This window comes from Corvus cornix, chromosome 10 (genome assembly GCF_000738735.6).
Source record: "Corvus cornix cornix isolate S_Up_H32 chromosome 10, ASM73873v5, whole genome shotgun sequence".
Classification (NCBI taxonomy): domain Eukaryota; kingdom Metazoa; phylum Chordata; class Aves; order Passeriformes; family Corvidae; genus Corvus; species Corvus cornix.
This window is the reverse complement of record NC_046340.1, coordinates 19679131-19695766: the sequence shown is the minus strand read 5'-3', so window position 1 is coordinate 19695766 and position 16636 is coordinate 19679131. Positions and strand designations below refer to the sequence as shown.

The following is a 16636-nucleotide window of genomic DNA, read 5'->3' as shown; positions in this document are numbered from 1 at the left end:
TTTTAAACCTCAGAATATTTTACTAACACTTAAATCGAGACTTTCTACAAGTCATTAGAGACTTTCAACAAGTTAATCCAAGTGTAAGTCAATATAAATAAAAATTCTATAAAATTCTACAAAAAGTCTATTAAAAGAATACAAATAAAAATTGTAGCTGCAGTTGGAATTAATTAAGCAGCTGAATGCAGATCGTTTATTTTGATCCTTTCCTGTAAATTTCCTGTATTTATCACACAAGCAAATGGGCAAAAAATTTTGCACAAATAATTAGGAAAGTCTGGATTAAACAGGGTTATGTAAATCATTGAAAAGCCACTTGTAGTCACTGATAGTACAGAAAATAGATCATAAATACAGAATACAGAGAATGAAGTTATTTTATAGCATCAGCTTTCTGTTTTAGAACATTTAAAGCCTCCCAACCATATCAATGAAATTCTTCATCCCTGATCATCTTGATCCAGAGCATCATTACAGCCATAGTTATTATTAGAGTGGAAAATCCTTATTTAAGATATTTATTTATATTATTGATATATTTAAATGTCAATATTGTTATTTATTATATTGTTTACATATTTTAAATCTTTATTGCAACACAGGAGACTCCCACACAACTGCACTAAAAGCCAGAGAAGTGCAATTGGACAAGAAAATCGAAATTTTTTTATCAATTGTCCTCAGGGACAAGTTAATGCTCCATGGACAAAGTGAATTTGGAGCTGTTGAACAGTAAAACCATTTAAAACCACGCACAACATCGATGAAGGTGGGGATTGAACTTCGAGGAGAAAATACCAGCCTGTTTTAGGAAACAGCCACTAGAAAAGGGCATTTTCACCTTCCATTAGGAGGTGACTGGAAACGACCCTGTTCCAGCGCTGTCCAGAGGAACCCAGCAACGACATCTCCACCACGAGCAGGGACACCACAGGCACCAGCACTGGTTATTTACACAATAAAACCTCGGGATAAGACCTTGTCCCTCCTAAACTCCAACCTTGGCTTCCTCAGCCACTGCCCTTACACTGAGAACTCAGCAGAACCTCCCACCCTTGTTCCGGCAGGACGTGGACTTGGCAGGACAACAAGACAGCCACAAATCCTGCAAATTAGGCTGGTTTAAAGCTTTTTTCAAAGACACCAAGTGGTGCTTTTAGTGGCACTCCACATTCCAGGAGACATTTTCATTTTCTGGCAGCATTCCTCCAAAATTAAGTCACGAGTCAACAGCAAAATACCCGGACAACTCCGAAGTAGCACAATCTGTGCTGAAGGCAATTTAATTAACGATTTACATAACAATTGCTCGACTCATTAATCCGCATGGAAAGGCTTTTAGCAAAATCTCTGCTTAAAAGAGGATGCTCTCTGCAGTGTTTCAGCACGGGACTGCTTCCTAATGGATGATAAATGGAGGATAATTATAAAATAAAGGAGTGTCCTTGATATTAGAGCAGACAAGCATCACTAAGTCCATCCCCACAGACCTAACTTGCCGCTAATGTCCTGCCAGAGCAATTAGTTTCCCAGCAAAAGTGAGTCCCCTGCTTCCTACAGTCACATCGAAGTGATCTATGGATTTCCATGGAAAATTTAAAGAGGATAGAACAGAGTTTCTTTATAAACTTGGTGTCTGCAGCAGGTTGAGTCCATGGGTATGGGGAGAAGCCCAGGCTAGGCTTAGGAATGAATCATCAACTGAAGCCAAGATGTGATTTACCAGGAATATCACAGAAAATGATCCCAAACAAAACTATCCTAAATAAATCAGCAAATGAACAGCCAAACGGTAATGACATGTGGTTTTGTTGTGCAGAATAAGGACACAGACATGGCAGCCCCCAGGCTGGCAGGGTGTTCCTGGTCACACCAGGAAAATGTACCAAATTTCGGGGTTGTTTTAATTTTAATTCCTTCAGCAAATTGTCCCAGCCCATTCCTAAAGCAACAAAGGGCTTTCCAACTTAAAAAGGGTATTAAGGTCTAGAACAGCGTCTACTCATCACTCCCTGCTCCTGCAGGACCCCTGAGGATGCTGATGGATTAAGGATGCTGACCCAATATTCAGTATTTTTAACCTTGTGAGGGAAGTTCCTTCCTCCCCTCCTAAGGATTTGCAGGGAAATGTTGCTGTTAAGACACTTGTTTAGCCCGAGTGAATCCCAGCTCCTTCCCAGATCACCTCTTACTCTTCCAGATGCATCAGCAAGACTTTGGCAACCATCAAGCACATGGGAGAACTAGCAGGAAGGACATGCAGGGGATGCCAAACATGCTTCCACATGCAGGACACACCCACGGGGAGCACCACGGGACACACAGACACCCAGAGCACGTCGGTGGCGCAGGAGGAGCCGGGGAACGGAGAGAAGCTTCACCATTCCCTTTTTTGGGGTGATCCATTTGGAAAGGATGATCATGTCAGCAGAAGTATTTTAGGAGAAGGAATTGTTTCTGCACTCTGAACAATATCAGGATTTGATTTTCTCACAGATGGCTAGGGGGATGTTTTTGGATTTGTCTGTTTTTTCCTGGAAGCTGGAGAGCAGATACATCACTACAACCAGCATGAACTGATGCATCTCTTGGGGCTTCAAGACACTGATTTGCTGTTTTATTGGAATGGAATTTCAATTTTTGCATCACTGCCACATCACAATTTCCATAAACCATCACGTATTCCATCAGGAAGGAATGAAAACCCCCTTAGTTTTCCAAAACTGAGATGACTGTAGAGAGCTGACCATCTCCAACTGCTGAAGAAGCTTTCCAGATGGAAGGAACCAAAAAAGGGCAAGGGAACAAAACATCTGTACTGTCACAAGCAACACCACGGCAGGGCAAAGGGTGGTTAATGGGTTAAACTTCGTTGGATTTGGCTTTCTTGGTGTCCCTAAAACACTCAGGTGAGAGCAGCCCTGCACCAGCAACACGGAAGAGGAGGGTTCTTGTACTGACCGGCTCCGAGTCATAGCAATAATCATCCCAGCTCTGTCTGAGGGGTTTCTTTGTCATCTGAAAGCAAGGCAGAGCGGGTTAAGTGGTGTTCCCACCCCAAATCACCCCCACGACCTTCTCCCTAACCAGGAAAATGATTGCTGTTATTCTGCAGAGTCATTCCCTAGTTTTATTGGTTTTAAGGGAAGATTTATGATGCTTTTGCATTCCTGGTGCTGCTTCCTGCTCACAGTGTATCAGCGAGGCCCTCTCATCAATAATCCTAATGGATACTAAAACCTTTTCTTCTTCTCCAGAGTTGGGGAAACCCTTAGTTCACCTGGAGCTGAAGAGCCACTGATGCCAAAATCCCACCGAAGAGCAGATTCGGTTTGTTTCTACTCTCAACCTCTGCTGCAGACACATACAAGTGCAGCAAAAGTGAGATTCTTCCAAGGAACACTCCAAAGCTTTTTAAGAATTTCTGTCTTTTTCCAGTCAGACAGAGATGGAGTTGAGAGAAGTCAAAGCATGCGTCAGTGACCAGTCCCAAGAGGGAGACAGACGGCACTGGAGCTCCTGGGGAGCTGAAAATAAGGATCTAAACCTGCAAATGACTGATTTCAAAATGGGTGAAAGTTAACAACCAGCACAGAAAATATTCAGCGAGTTGCAGGGTGTGCAGGGGTGGGTGCACCTGCCATTGGGGGAGAGATGGAAAAGTCCCCATACTCAGGGGACGCTTTGAGTAAATTTGCATTTAAAAATAAATTGAAATCTTTATTTTCAATCTGCTCCCTGCATTTACAGAGCAGATTTTGGTGAAGTATCTGAATAGATTATTTCTTATCTGCAAAGCAAACTCCCCATTTGTTTTGTGTAACAGAACAAGAGCCGAGGAACCTGGGAGGAGGAAAGTAAAGCCTGACTCAGGACTGAGTCACTCCTTCACTTCAGGGGCCTGGTTCAATATTTTATGGCTTCTCTATATGAATATTTAATTTTCAGTAAAACACTTCAGTTCATTTCTGAGCTGGTTCTTTTCCCTTTTAAAAAGGCAGGATCTTCCCCAGGACACACTTAAGAAGAGACTGCAAATGTTCAAGAGTCATTTTATAATTTTTCCCTTGAACATCTCCCAAATTTCTTTTTCCATTTCTCCACTACCTCTTTTTTCCTTTTTCTCCTTGTTTTCCTTTTCCTTTCTTCTACAGGGCAGGGAAAGGCTGCTTCTGCACTGTCAGATGGTCTTCATGTGAAACCATGCCCTGACCACATCTAAGGGTACTGTTTTCCCATAGTTGTCAGTGTTAAATCTAATCCTAATTTTTAAAAAATTATTCAAAAACCTCCCACAAACTCAGTGTCACTACTGTCCATACACTGTGTTCAGAGAAGTCCAGAGTCTGCTTCCCTGATCCACTGGACTGATCTCAGCAGCCTTCCCCAGCTTACTTGCCTCACAGCACCCTAATTCAGATTAAAATAAACATTTCACCCTACATTATAACATTCCTACTGGTTCCCCACACTCGGTGCCATTAGATTTCTAATTTTCCTTTCAACACAAATGCTCTTAAACTGCTATGTAAAAAAAAGACCTGTAATTAAAAGTAATGTTTTCAACTAACAGAAAGCGACCGGATGGCCCAACAAAACCTGGGAATCTGACAAAACATTCCAACTTGGCACCTTCCTGCTGCAAAACTGTGGCACAGATGGTGCTGGAGATCACACCACGTTCCCCAACCAACGCCTGAGGCACAGAGACTCCAGCAAAGAGCCTCCAGCCCTCAGAGTGCTCCTCACTTGGGAATATTTCCCAATCCTGTGATGGGAGGGTGGGAGCCATTAATACACAACGGATTTTGGTGTTGATTGCCAGCTTTAAAAACATCCTTAAAAAGTCCCTGGTAATTGAGAGTGATTCCTGAGTGAAGTTATATTTCTAAAAAGAATAAAGGCTATTTGGGTTGGGCTGTGGGTCCAAGCTTCTCTCCAGTTTAGGGGCTAAATCACTCTTTATGGCTCCTCATGTTTCAGCACCATGAAAACTGCAATTAGTTAAAATCAACATGTAATTTAACTCCTCCTCCACATATTCCTCCTATTTTTGGTCTTTTTGAAGTCCCTATTCTCGAGAGTCACTGGATTACAGCTTAACTACCTGAAGTAAATCAGTTTATTATAGAATTATCATCATGTAAACTGAATCTATTTGGCTGTTGGTAACACCTCATCCATCATTAATTCCCAGGTTTTCAATGGTTGCTGTGGTTTTAGTTATATTAGACTTGTTCTACTGTTAAACTCAAAGGGTCGTGTTAAAAGCCAGCCAGAAGCTACAGAATTAGGACTTCCTCATGCAAGATGTTATATCCCAGGATGCCACATTTTCCCCTTTTCTCAGGGGACAGATGTTAATGAGTAAATGACATTCACACAGAGAGCAGAGAAATTCTGACTGTGTCTCCCTCCAGCAATCAAAACCTCAATACATTTAACATATCCCAGGTACAGAAAACACTGATTATTTTTCCCTGAAACACTGCCAGGTGTTCAGATTGCTAATGCCGAATTATTCCAATGACGGAAGACTTCCTATAAACTATTAAACCCCACTTTTATTACTCCACACCTTTAAAAAGCCTCACTTTTACTACTCCACACCTCGTCTTTATTAGCATTAAATATCAGCAGAAGAAAAGGCAAGAGCACGGATTGTATTCCCGTATAGAATTCCCACCTGGTTGAGGTAATGATATTCCTCCGGCTGCTTCAGGTGAAATGCTGATCTCTCCTCCTCGCTCGCTCCTGCCAGGAGGTAATAAAATACATGGTAGTTCCTGGTGACAAATGAGAAACAAAAGCTGTTAGACTTGAAAATGAGCAGCAGCACCGAGCAGAGGCACATGGAAACCTCCCAACCTGATTTTCCAGCTCCCAAGCTCAGGCCTGACACCGTTTAGAGCTGGTCCATACCTGCTGTGCAGGGATGGAACAGATTCAATTATGCCATGGAGAATGAGATTCCTCTTCTCCATCCAAGGACAGCCACTGCCCTAGAACCTACTTGGGGAATTTCTGGCTGGGATGATCAGGTTTTCCTTCAGAAGCATGTGCAATGCCTACATATTTCACAGAATCCCACAATCATTTAGGTGGGAAAAGACCTCCCAGACCATTGAGTCCAACCGGCACCCAAACCCCACCTTGTCCCCAATCCAGAGCACTGAGTGCCACACCCAGGAATTCCTGGAACACCTCCAGGGATGGGGACTCCAAACATCCCTGGGCAGCCCCTTCCAATTTCTGACCACCCTTGCCATGGGGAAATTCCTCCTGATGTCCAGCCTGAGCCTCCCCTGGCACAGCTTGAGGCTGTTTCCCCTTGTCCTGTCCCTTGTTCCCTGGGAGCAGAGCCTGACCCTCCCCCTGGCTGCCCCCTCCTTTATTAGAATCACAACATATTTCCTTGCAATGCAGAAATTATAATTTTTAATACCTTATTACCATTAAAAAAGCAATGACTTTGCAGTTGCAGTTCCATGAGACACGACTGAAAAATCTTCAGGTATTTAAAAACCCAAATATTCAAAATTCCTGAATATCACTAATGCTAAACCCACCCCAAGGGACACTCATCTGTTCTGCTTCCAGACGACTCTAACACAGATTAACGCCATTTCTTTCTAATATTAAAACTCTGCTTTTATGTTGGATGTTTTCCAAGAGGATCCCAGTTTAATCATCTTGCAACACTCAAGAGGACGTTTGTCAAGGCTGTAGATGTTTTTTAACTCCAGGAACAGCCCTGGAGCATTCCAGAAAACTCACACATCTGTCTCCAAAGGGAAACACAGCCAGAAGTGCCAAGAGTTGAAAGACAACTAAAGGCAGCAAAATTATTTAAAAGTGGAATAATAATTACTGAGAGAGGAGAGGAATATGCATCAAATGCTGCAATTAGGAAAGAACACTTCACATAAGTTCCTTCTCTATATAATTTTGGCTCTTTCTAGAGGCCCTTCTGAAGGCTTCAGTGAACTGCAAAGAAGAATGAAAATACCACATGTCTCTCCTAAAATGACACATTAAATAGTTCCCAAGCTGCACAAGAATGAAGTGGTACATAATAATCCATATGCCATAAGGACAATGAAAATTAAATGAAACGTGACAATATTGTAGTGGAAGGTCCCTTGCTCATGGCAGGGGTTAGAACGAGATGGTCTTTAAGGGTCCCTTCCAACCCAACCCATTCTATGATTCCACAGTAAGTCAAAGACTGTTGATAAAATAATGGAGTTTATTCCCTCCACAAGCTCATTTCTCCCTAAACAACAAAATATTCAAACAAAAATGCATCATTAATCTTTGCAGCATGGGGTTAGGTGCACGAAAATCGTGATCCCCCGTGCCAGCTCCACCAGGGATTTAAGTTATCTGTGCCATGTACAGGAGTTAAACCCAAGCCTTGGGCAAGACAGAGGCACCCACCGCTCATTGTGCTCCTGATAGACCAGCCGGGACTTCTCCAGGAGGTATTTTTCAACATAAGCTCTGCAAGGAAAAAAGTCAAAGCATCATTCATTGACCTGATACTGAGCTCCAACGAAGGCAGCTTTACTGGGGGCTTCAGCCTTGGTACCCACACAAAGAAGTTTCAGCCTTGTTTCACTTAGTTATATAAATTTCCTCCTCGGCAGAACAAGCCCAATATTATGTTTGGCTTCTGCGGTTTTTTTGGTTTGATACCAAGCCAACGCTAACTTGGATCCGAAAAACATGATCTCAGATGTGTCAGCCTATGGGCAGGAGAAATGTTGACAGCAAGGAAGGAGCTCGGATCCCTATTTCATCCAAAGCCAGCAAAATCCCATTGCCTGCAGCCCAGGAGCCGTGCACACGGAAATACATCTGCATGCTGAAGTCTGCAAGATGCCATTTAGCTGCAGAATCGGTCCCCAAATCCCCATTCCCTCCTCCCAAAGAGCCACTTCTCACCAAAAATTTGGGTTATTCACTTGTGGCTCCAGTCAAAAAAAATAATTGCGAAAGCTCCTCATTGCAGTTTACATTTTCTCCTAAGAGCCTCCACAACAAACACGCTCAATCTACATATTAAATATTTTTTTCAAGTCTGTCGAGTTAAACAAAGCTTCCACAGGTTTTTTCTTCCAAACAAACCTAACCAGTAATGACAGGGATTTAGAAGCCGGAGCTCTAAGTGGCAGTTTGGATGATGGAGCTGTGCTTTTCCCGTGACAGATGCCCGGTGACGTGGCACCGACAGTCGGAGCTACGTAGGACTCGGGAAACCCAACGAACCTCGGGCATGGTGGGACAAGGAGGTGCTTCCACACTCGCTCCTCCACCACAGATGGGAAAGCCAGATCTAATTATTACCTCCAGCACAACTTTCTCCCTTCCTTCCATGAAAAATGAAATACAAATCACTTGGGCATGCTGCAGAGGTTTTGTGAAAATTCTTATGGCAGCTCTTGGGAGAGGCTACTGGAAGTGGCAAATCCAACTCCGCATGGGGTGATCTTGCTGGACAGGAGGAGTAAAGGAAGACAGACAGCAAAGCTGTATTCCTGTTATTCCCTGGGAGAAAGCTGGAAATGGTCAGTGGATATTCCTCACTGACAGGTTGATGGGGTTTTTATGCTCCCTTTCTAACCTGAACCCAGTTTTTCCTTCCCAAGCAATGAATTCACTGCAGGGTTGGGGAACACATGAATGAGAGCATCCCAGATCCCACTGATGGGATCCCACTGATGGGATCCCACTGGATAATGGCTCAGACACGGCTGTACAACGACCTGCACCCCACCCTTGGCATTCATCCCCACCCCAGTCATTTCTGCTCTTATTATAAACCACCCCAAAAATCATTCTTAGGCAATAATTTAGATTGGAAAGGTCTTGTGGAGGTCATCTGGTCCCAGCCACTATTAAAATCAGGGGAATTTTATTTATTTATTTATTTTTAAATTTTCGTTTCACTTTTAAAATTTTATTTTAGAAAGTTTCTGCTTTTTAAATTTATTTTATATTTAGTTTTTAGGTTTTTTTTAATAGATGCAACTACAATGCTATTTTGGTAAAATGCTCCCTGCTTAGTGCAAAGGTCACAATGAATCGCTGTCCCAAGAACAACATCTGTCCCCTCTTGTAACAAGATAGTGAACAGGAAAACCAACTCAGGTCTTAAAAAGTTGATGTCTTCAAATTTATTTTTCTTTACCATTGTCAACTATGTCAGTTCTACCTTTAAGAGCAAAAGAAGCTCTGAGGGGATGATCTTGTGTAAAACACTGATTTAAGCACAGAGAGCCTGTATTTCACAGGGCTTGGATTTAAACCTCTCCTATCTGGCTCTAAAACCTCTCCTATCTGGCTCCTCTGCCATTCCATGGAGCGTGTCAGGTGTCAAGGCTTTTGATCATCCCGTGGGGACTGAGCAGGTTCCTCCAGGCCTGGCTTATCATGGACCAGGACATCCGAAATTCAGGAGGCCCCCTGGGAATGCCCTGAATGGCAGCACTGCTCCTGTTCCATCAGCCTGAGAGACCTTCCAAGGCTTTACCTCATGGGGTGGGCTTGGGTCCTGCTCAGCCTCCTGCCTGTTCCATCTCTTCAAGTTTTGGGTGATTATACTCAGAGGGCTTGTAAGCAAATAGCCAACTGCTATTTTCAACTCTGAAGAGAGAAGAACTCTGATTCGGGGCTGCAACTTATAGTTCCATTACCAAAGCTACTGATATGCAGAACACAGGGCGATAATTGATTTGGGTTGTGCTAAAAAAATCTAGGCTAAGTTTTTACAAAAATCTTCTTTTCACTGGAAAAAAAAAATGTGGTCTTGAATGCCACATATGCTTTTTGGTTTTAAAATGCCTATATTTTTCTTTAAACATCTTTTATTTTCACCGGGGGAGAAGTGCAAGCTCATAGCAGAGTACAGTCACATCACACTGTGCAACCAAAGACCAAGAAAGCTCATTTTTTAAAAGGCAAAGAAAATTCCTCCTATTTTATGAACTAAAATATATTAATATAATGTTATTTTCACATCTCTGCCAAGTAAAAATAGGGGCCACAACCACAGCACTGACACATCATGCCAAGATAATACATAGTTAAGGCATTTGTTGAATTCTTGTTACCCAGGAGGTATTAAAAAAAAATAGTTTTATCCTTTTAAGAGAACTGTGCACCACTGTTAAATAAGGGGGAAAAAAAGAACATCAGGTTTTACGTAGGATGCAAAACCAGCGGGAAGGGACGCGGAGTACCCGAGCTCACTGAAAAATTAATGGCAGCTCTTTGTGTGATACTGTTCTGCTGGAAAATAAGAAAGCAAAAAAAATTTAAAAGCAATTCTCTAAAATAACAACAGAGTCCCAGCAAGAGGTCTCTTAGCCAGCTGCAGAAGTTATACAGCCCCTGGAATGCTGCTTCTACTTCCCCATTTTTCCAACTGACTCAGCTAACCTGGACAAAAAGGGGAGTTAACGAAGCCCTGCTCATTTACAGCTCCTCGGTGATGATCTGATGCCATTGAAATTATCGAAAGCCAGAGAGAAAGCTGGGTTTAGACAGCTCCAGCCCCTGCCATGGGCAGGACACCTTCCACTGTCCCAGGCTGCTCCAAGCCCTGTCCAACCTGGCCTTGGGCACTGCCAGGGATCCAGGGGCAGCCACAGCTGCTCTGGGCACCCTGTGCCAGGGCCTCCCCACCCTCCCAGGGAACAATTCCTTCCCAGTATCCCATCCATCTCTGCCCTCTGGCAGTGGGAAGCCATTCCCTGGGTCCTGTCCCTCCAGCCCTTGTCCCCAGTCCCTCTCCAGCTCTCCTGGAGCCCCTTTAGGCCCTGCAAGGGGCTCTGAGCTCTCCCTGGAGCCTTCTCCTCTCCAGGTGAGCACCCCCAGCTCTCCCAGCCTGGCTCCAGAGCAGAGGGGCTCCAGCCCTGGCAGCATCTCCGTGGCCTCCTCTGGGCTCTCTCCAGCAGCTCCAGGTCCTTCTGCTGCTGGCCCCAGGGCTGGGGCAGCTCTGCAGGTGGGGGCTCACCTGAGTGGGGCAGGTGGCAGAATTCCCCCTTTTCCTGCTGCCCATGCAGAGGGACCAGCCCAGGCCATGGGGGGTTTTGGGGTTCCCAGTGCACACGTCCATGAGCTTCTCATCAACCATCACCCCAAAATTCTTCTCCTCAAGGCTGCTCTCAAATTTCCAATGCTGAAATAAACTGAGGAGAACCATAGTGGAGACAAAGATCTCCTTGCAATGGCCTGGGAGGAGAAAGGAGCCTTCACTGGTCAAGGGCTGGGTTAAGGAGACACTTGCAGGGAGAGCCTGGGGGGAATCAGGCAGTGAGCAAGAAGAGTGTGGCTCAACGGCCTCCAGAATTCCCAGCCAGAGATGGAATCCTCCCCTTGGCTTTCTCTTCCTGAGCCTAAGCCAAACCTTTCGCTCCACATCTACTGCTCCAGCCCCCACTCCATCACAGCTAAAACATTCCCCTTTCCTGCCTTAACTCCTTTCTCAGGAGGAGAAGTTGCTTTTCAGGTTCATTATAAATTTGACATCAAGATTAAGGAGAGCTCAGCTGGCTTGAAGCCAGCTCTGGTGCATCCACCTTGGATGCACCAACATTTCCATACCAGCAGATTTTAAAATGCTAAAACCCATGTATTTTTCTTTTCCTGCCTCCATTTTGGGAAAGACACTGGCCAAAGCAATTAACCCCCTACTGCAGCCTGTTCAGGTTTGGGAACACCCAGCTCCCTCCCCCCGCTCCCACTTACCCTCGCACGGTGCCCGTCTCCTGGTAATTCACTTGGATGAATTTCCCAAAGCGACTGGAGTTGTTGTTATGGGCTGTTTTTGCGTTTCCAAATGCCTGTGAAAAGAGGGAGATGCCGTCGTTAGGCTGGAAAAGCCACCGCCTTGCCTGATTTCCATGGGCGTCACTCGCAACTGGACTTGGGGGATTTTCCTATCATTTCACTTCAAAAAAAAGGGGATGAGGAAAGTTTGTTGAGTGGTTCACAAAATAATCCAACGAGCTGCTGGGGACCGTGTTCCTTTGCAAGCTGGTGTTCATGAAGAGAAGCTGAACACTGCTTAAAAATAAAGTGTGAGCTGCACAGAAGAGATTTAGTGTTTGTAGTTATTACAGTCTGCATTAAAGCTGTGCTTTATTAATTTAAATAAATATACAAGTACACTGCTCCAACAGGACCCTGCATTTTAATGAGCTAGAGGAAGCTGCTTTTTAATTATATGTGGAATTAGGGGAGAAAAATGCTTTGAAGGCTACTCAGATGTTAGACAATGTCATACACAGCACTGGCATAACCCAGAGTATTTTCAGCATTTCAGACACCCTCGTTTCCATTTGCTGCTCTTGCTTTTCCAAAATCAAAATGCTTTTAAGTCTTTATTATGCAAAGCTTTTATTCCAACCCCGCCTTACCAAAGCACTGACTGGAGAGAGTCATTTATTGCCATTTAAAAGAAATCTCTGAACTGAAACTGCTGTTTTCAGTTGTGCCTAAATCACTTTAATAATCATCCAGAACATGGTGACAGAATCTGCCAAGCAACCATGTCCAATTAATGCTTCATTTATTAAACCACTTCTCGTGGTTTAATCACACACCTTTTCTTCTAAGTCCAATTTATTTAAGGTAATTATAATTTCTGAGATAATTTCCAAGTGTTGCTCATGTATGGATATTTTGTGCTGAGGCTTAACATCAGAGCTCAGCTCCCAATAGATTTATTCCCTGCTCAGCCATTTATTAGAAAAGATTAAAAGGGCTTTCCATCTATAATCTGAAGCTTTTCAAATGACCTTTGTGGATTTAACTTCCCAACTAAAAGCAGAATATAAAGGCCAAGTGAAATGAGGCCTTGGAGGAAGGCTATCGGACACGTCCTGTCCGTGCATGATCCGGTTCCCTTCCCAGGATGATTTATTTCTCAATCTGCTCAGATTTAATGATTTAAGAACCCATGGAGGTTTGCCACGGAATAACAATGGGATTTTTTCCCCTATTTGAATACAGGGATTTGTTTAAATTCAAACTATTGCATATGAATCTGCTTTAGTTGACTAAAGCAGGTTCTGGGAAAGCTGAAACTCGCCGAGCAAACAGGTTATTCTGGAGGGATGATTCCAGAGCTGCAGCTCAGGAACCCTGGAGAGGATTCACATCTTTTCAGGCTGTTCACACTTTTTTCTTGCTTATTCATCCCAAAAATCCTCCCTGTACCCAGTATCTCCCCTCAACCCACCCTCCAGAGGACATCGAAGGTGCCCATGCCTCCCTTGAAGCCCTAAACCTCTCCGGGAGATGAAAATCCAGGCATCCTCTCCCCTAACCTGGAATTTAGGTATTAAAAGACAGGATGGTGTTTAAGATTTCCAAAGGATTTACCTCCAGGTATTTCAGTGAGCAGAGACACAGCAAGAAGCTTTTAAGCAGAATATTCAAGACATGCAAGTGCATCACCTTATATTTAGGTATTAGTTTTAAATTGTATTAATTAGGTTATGAGCATTTCTCTGCTAGAGGATCACTCATGTTCTAAGAAAACATCTTAAGGCAATGAGATACATTTTCTATACACCTAATTAACATTGCTTGTTAGAGAAGCAGCACGATGAACCTGAACAGACCAAACAGGAAGCAGCACAGTTTTATATCATCTCATACAATAAATTTTCATAAAATCTAACAAAGAATTTCAGCAAAGAACAATATTAAGATGATTTTCTAGTTTGATTCCCTGTATTTATACCCTAAATAATTGCTCAGAGACAAACAAGGTCTATTTATTAGGATTTCTTTCAGAAGAGCCTTGCTCAAGAATCAATCTTTCTTATCCTGTAGCAAGGAAATTTAGGAGAAAACATTTCAAATATAGGAGTGGGGAACAGCGAGATTCGTCTTTTTTTATGAGCTTTTTTGGGGATGAATGTGCCAGACCACATGTTATGTTATAACCCAAATGCCTCCAGAAATCACAGCCCATAATGTCCCTCTTTCATGCATTTTTCTTTCGTGCTGATATAAACGAGAAAGGTCTTTGCATCCCTTCTTGTGCAAACTTCGGGTGACTCTCCAGGCCCAGCACGCTGGGAACGGGCCAACAAGTAGCTGGAGAAACGTCTGGTGTTTGAGTTGAGACAACTTAATACATTTTTGTTTGCTTTACTCACAGGGTTTCTTTAGCAGGACTGTTGGGCCGTAAAAAAGTGCTATTAATTCAATTTATACGTGTCTAATCCACACAGACCCGACCAGGACACCCCGTCCCCTGCAAGCGGGGCAGAATATAATAGTTCAGCCTCAGAAAAGGAGTTACAACTTCTCTAAAACAAATTATCTTCTGTTCATATGATTGCCCTTTACTGACTCATTGATTCGAGGCTGCTGAGCAGCTCAACGCGCAGAACTCCGTAACAGCATTCCGAGGATTCTTGGGGAGACCAAAGCTTTTACTGGCCAGGGCTCAACATTTGGAAGGAAACAAAATTCAATACGTTCCTCTGTAGGAGCCGGGCGTCCCTCTGGAGCCGGAGGGTGATCCAGCAGTTTGGAGAAGGCAGGAGCGAGCAGCGCCACTCCTCCTCCTCCAGCCCTCCTGCACAAAGAGATGCCTATGGGGAGGGAAAAAAGGGATTAACAGTTTCCTGGCTAAATGCTCCACGTTCCTCCTGATCCCAGAGGCTTGCAGCCTCCTCCTTCTCGCCTCAATATTGATGCAATCTGGATTAATTCCAGATTACAGTCAGAATAAAGATTATTTTAATGTTTTTCTTGAAAAAAGGTTATTTTCCAAACCTCTGCATCTGGGAAAACACTGTGGTTATCTTATCTGGCAATAAAAAGCTGTTCTATAGATAATCCAAACTGAATGTTATTCCTCCAGAGAATAACAGCAATATTCTCCTACAGAATAAGAGCTGCGTTCCCCTGTGGAATAACAGCTTCTGTGGTGAAAGAACAAGTGGAAATAGTGGCCTTTGCCAGCATATTTTAGGTCCCCAGCCCTCAGAGGAGCCTTTAGGCCTCACTCATAGAGGGAAAAATAAAAACATCATCTTCTCTTTGCTGTATTGAGTAAGAACTATATTAATAGACAAGAGTTTGTAAATGGTTCCCCATTAACATGAAATGTAAATTGAATTTTTTAGAAAGCCATACCATGAATATACCAGGAGAAAAGCAAGACAACTGCTAAATCTCCATTGTGGAATACTTATATTAATAGTTATATTCCATGAAGGGGCACGGAAGGGACTGGGAGCAAGATTCCATCAAGCTCATTAATGCCAGGGAGACGAAATAGGTTAATATCAGAGAAGGCAGTGCTGGAAGATTTGTATTCCCTGATTTACTGTGAAATTTGGAGTTCGTTAATCAAATGTTTTCATAAAGTATGAATGACTTGTAACTGTGTGAGCACATTGGGAACAGCTTTGCTGGAACCTATTTCCCATCAAATAACATAAATACAGAAGGGGCTGGGGCACCAGGAGCGGCTGAGGGAGCTGGAAAGGGGCTCAGCCTGGAGCAAAGGAGGCTCAGGGGGGTCCTTGTGGCTCTGCACAAGTCCCTGACAGGAGGGGGCAGCTGGGGCAGGGTCGGGCTCTGCTCGCAGGGAACAGGGACAGGAGAGAGGGAACGGCCTCAAGTTGTGAGGGAAGTTTAGGCTGGATATCAGGGAAAAAATTTCCACATAAAGGGCTGTCAAGCATTGGGACAGGCTGCCCAGGGATGTGGTAAGAGTCCCCATCCCTGGAAGTGTTCAAAAAAAGACTGGATGGGGCACTTGAGGACATGGTTTGGTGACAAACGTGGTGGTGGTGCTGGGTGATGGCTGTACTGAAGATCTTAAAAGGCCTTTTCCCACTTTAACCCCCCCATAATTCCATGATGCACATCAGATGTGCATTCCCACGTTTCACCTACAGCTTCTATGGGAGAAAGCCAGTGTGTGCATCCACAGAGAGTGCTGCTTCAAACATCCCTTGTGATTGATTTCCAGATCTGAGGGCTGTTTATCCCAATATTCTATATGTCACATGTGAAAAAAAAAAAAATCCATAAAGACCTTCACTCCAAACGAAAAAAACACACAGGGAAGAAAAATAGCATATTGGAATTCTTGAAATTCAATGTCTTTTTTATGTGTCCAGGGCATTCACAAATTCTTTCCTCCTCCTGAAATATAAACAGCAAGATGATAAAGATCATTTTCTCTAGTTTTCATTCCACCTGCAACCAAGCTCCCAGCACTCTTCTTGCCCTGTTATACTGCTTTTTAACAGAAATACATTGAATTATGGTCAGAACATAAAATGCATGTACACTACTTAAGTTAGAGCTGTGCTAAATCCCTTCCCATTATTGCTCCTGCCCAGGGAAAAGCTTTTAAACTTGCAGCTCCCACCTTGTGATAAAACCTTCCAGCCCAAATTGCTCTGCTAAAACAACCCCACTTTGATGGATCTCGCACACTTTTGGTTTCCATGAGGAGCCACCTCGAGGCAGAGAGACCACGACCCCTAAGGAAGCGCCAAAGTCGAAAGGTATGAGCTGCAACTTGAATTCCTGCAAAGAAAAACAGCTTTTATGGGAACCCCTCAAGCTGTGGTTCAACAGTAATACT

At 43.6% G+C, this 16636-nt stretch overlaps 1 protein-coding gene across 13 annotated transcripts in view; it reads right to left on the bottom strand.

Moving 5' to 3' along the window:
• Positions 1-16636, bottom strand: part of MYO9A (myosin IXA) — a 175677-nt gene that overhangs the window by 101809 nt on the left and 57232 nt on the right. For 12 of the 13 annotated variants that reach the window (XM_039557913.1, XM_039557912.1, XM_039557920.1 and 9 more), the window contains 4 exons: positions 11758-11852; positions 7444-7506; positions 5690-5789; positions 2965-3021 (listed from right to left, as the gene is read on the bottom strand). In XM_039557913.1, the coding sequence (XP_039413847.1) occupies positions 2965-3021; positions 5690-5789; positions 7444-7506; positions 11758-11852 (315 nt within the window). The remainder of the gene's footprint in view (positions 1-2964; positions 3022-5689; positions 5790-7443; positions 7507-11757; positions 11853-16636) is intronic. The other variant, XM_039557919.1, reaches the window with a different exon arrangement.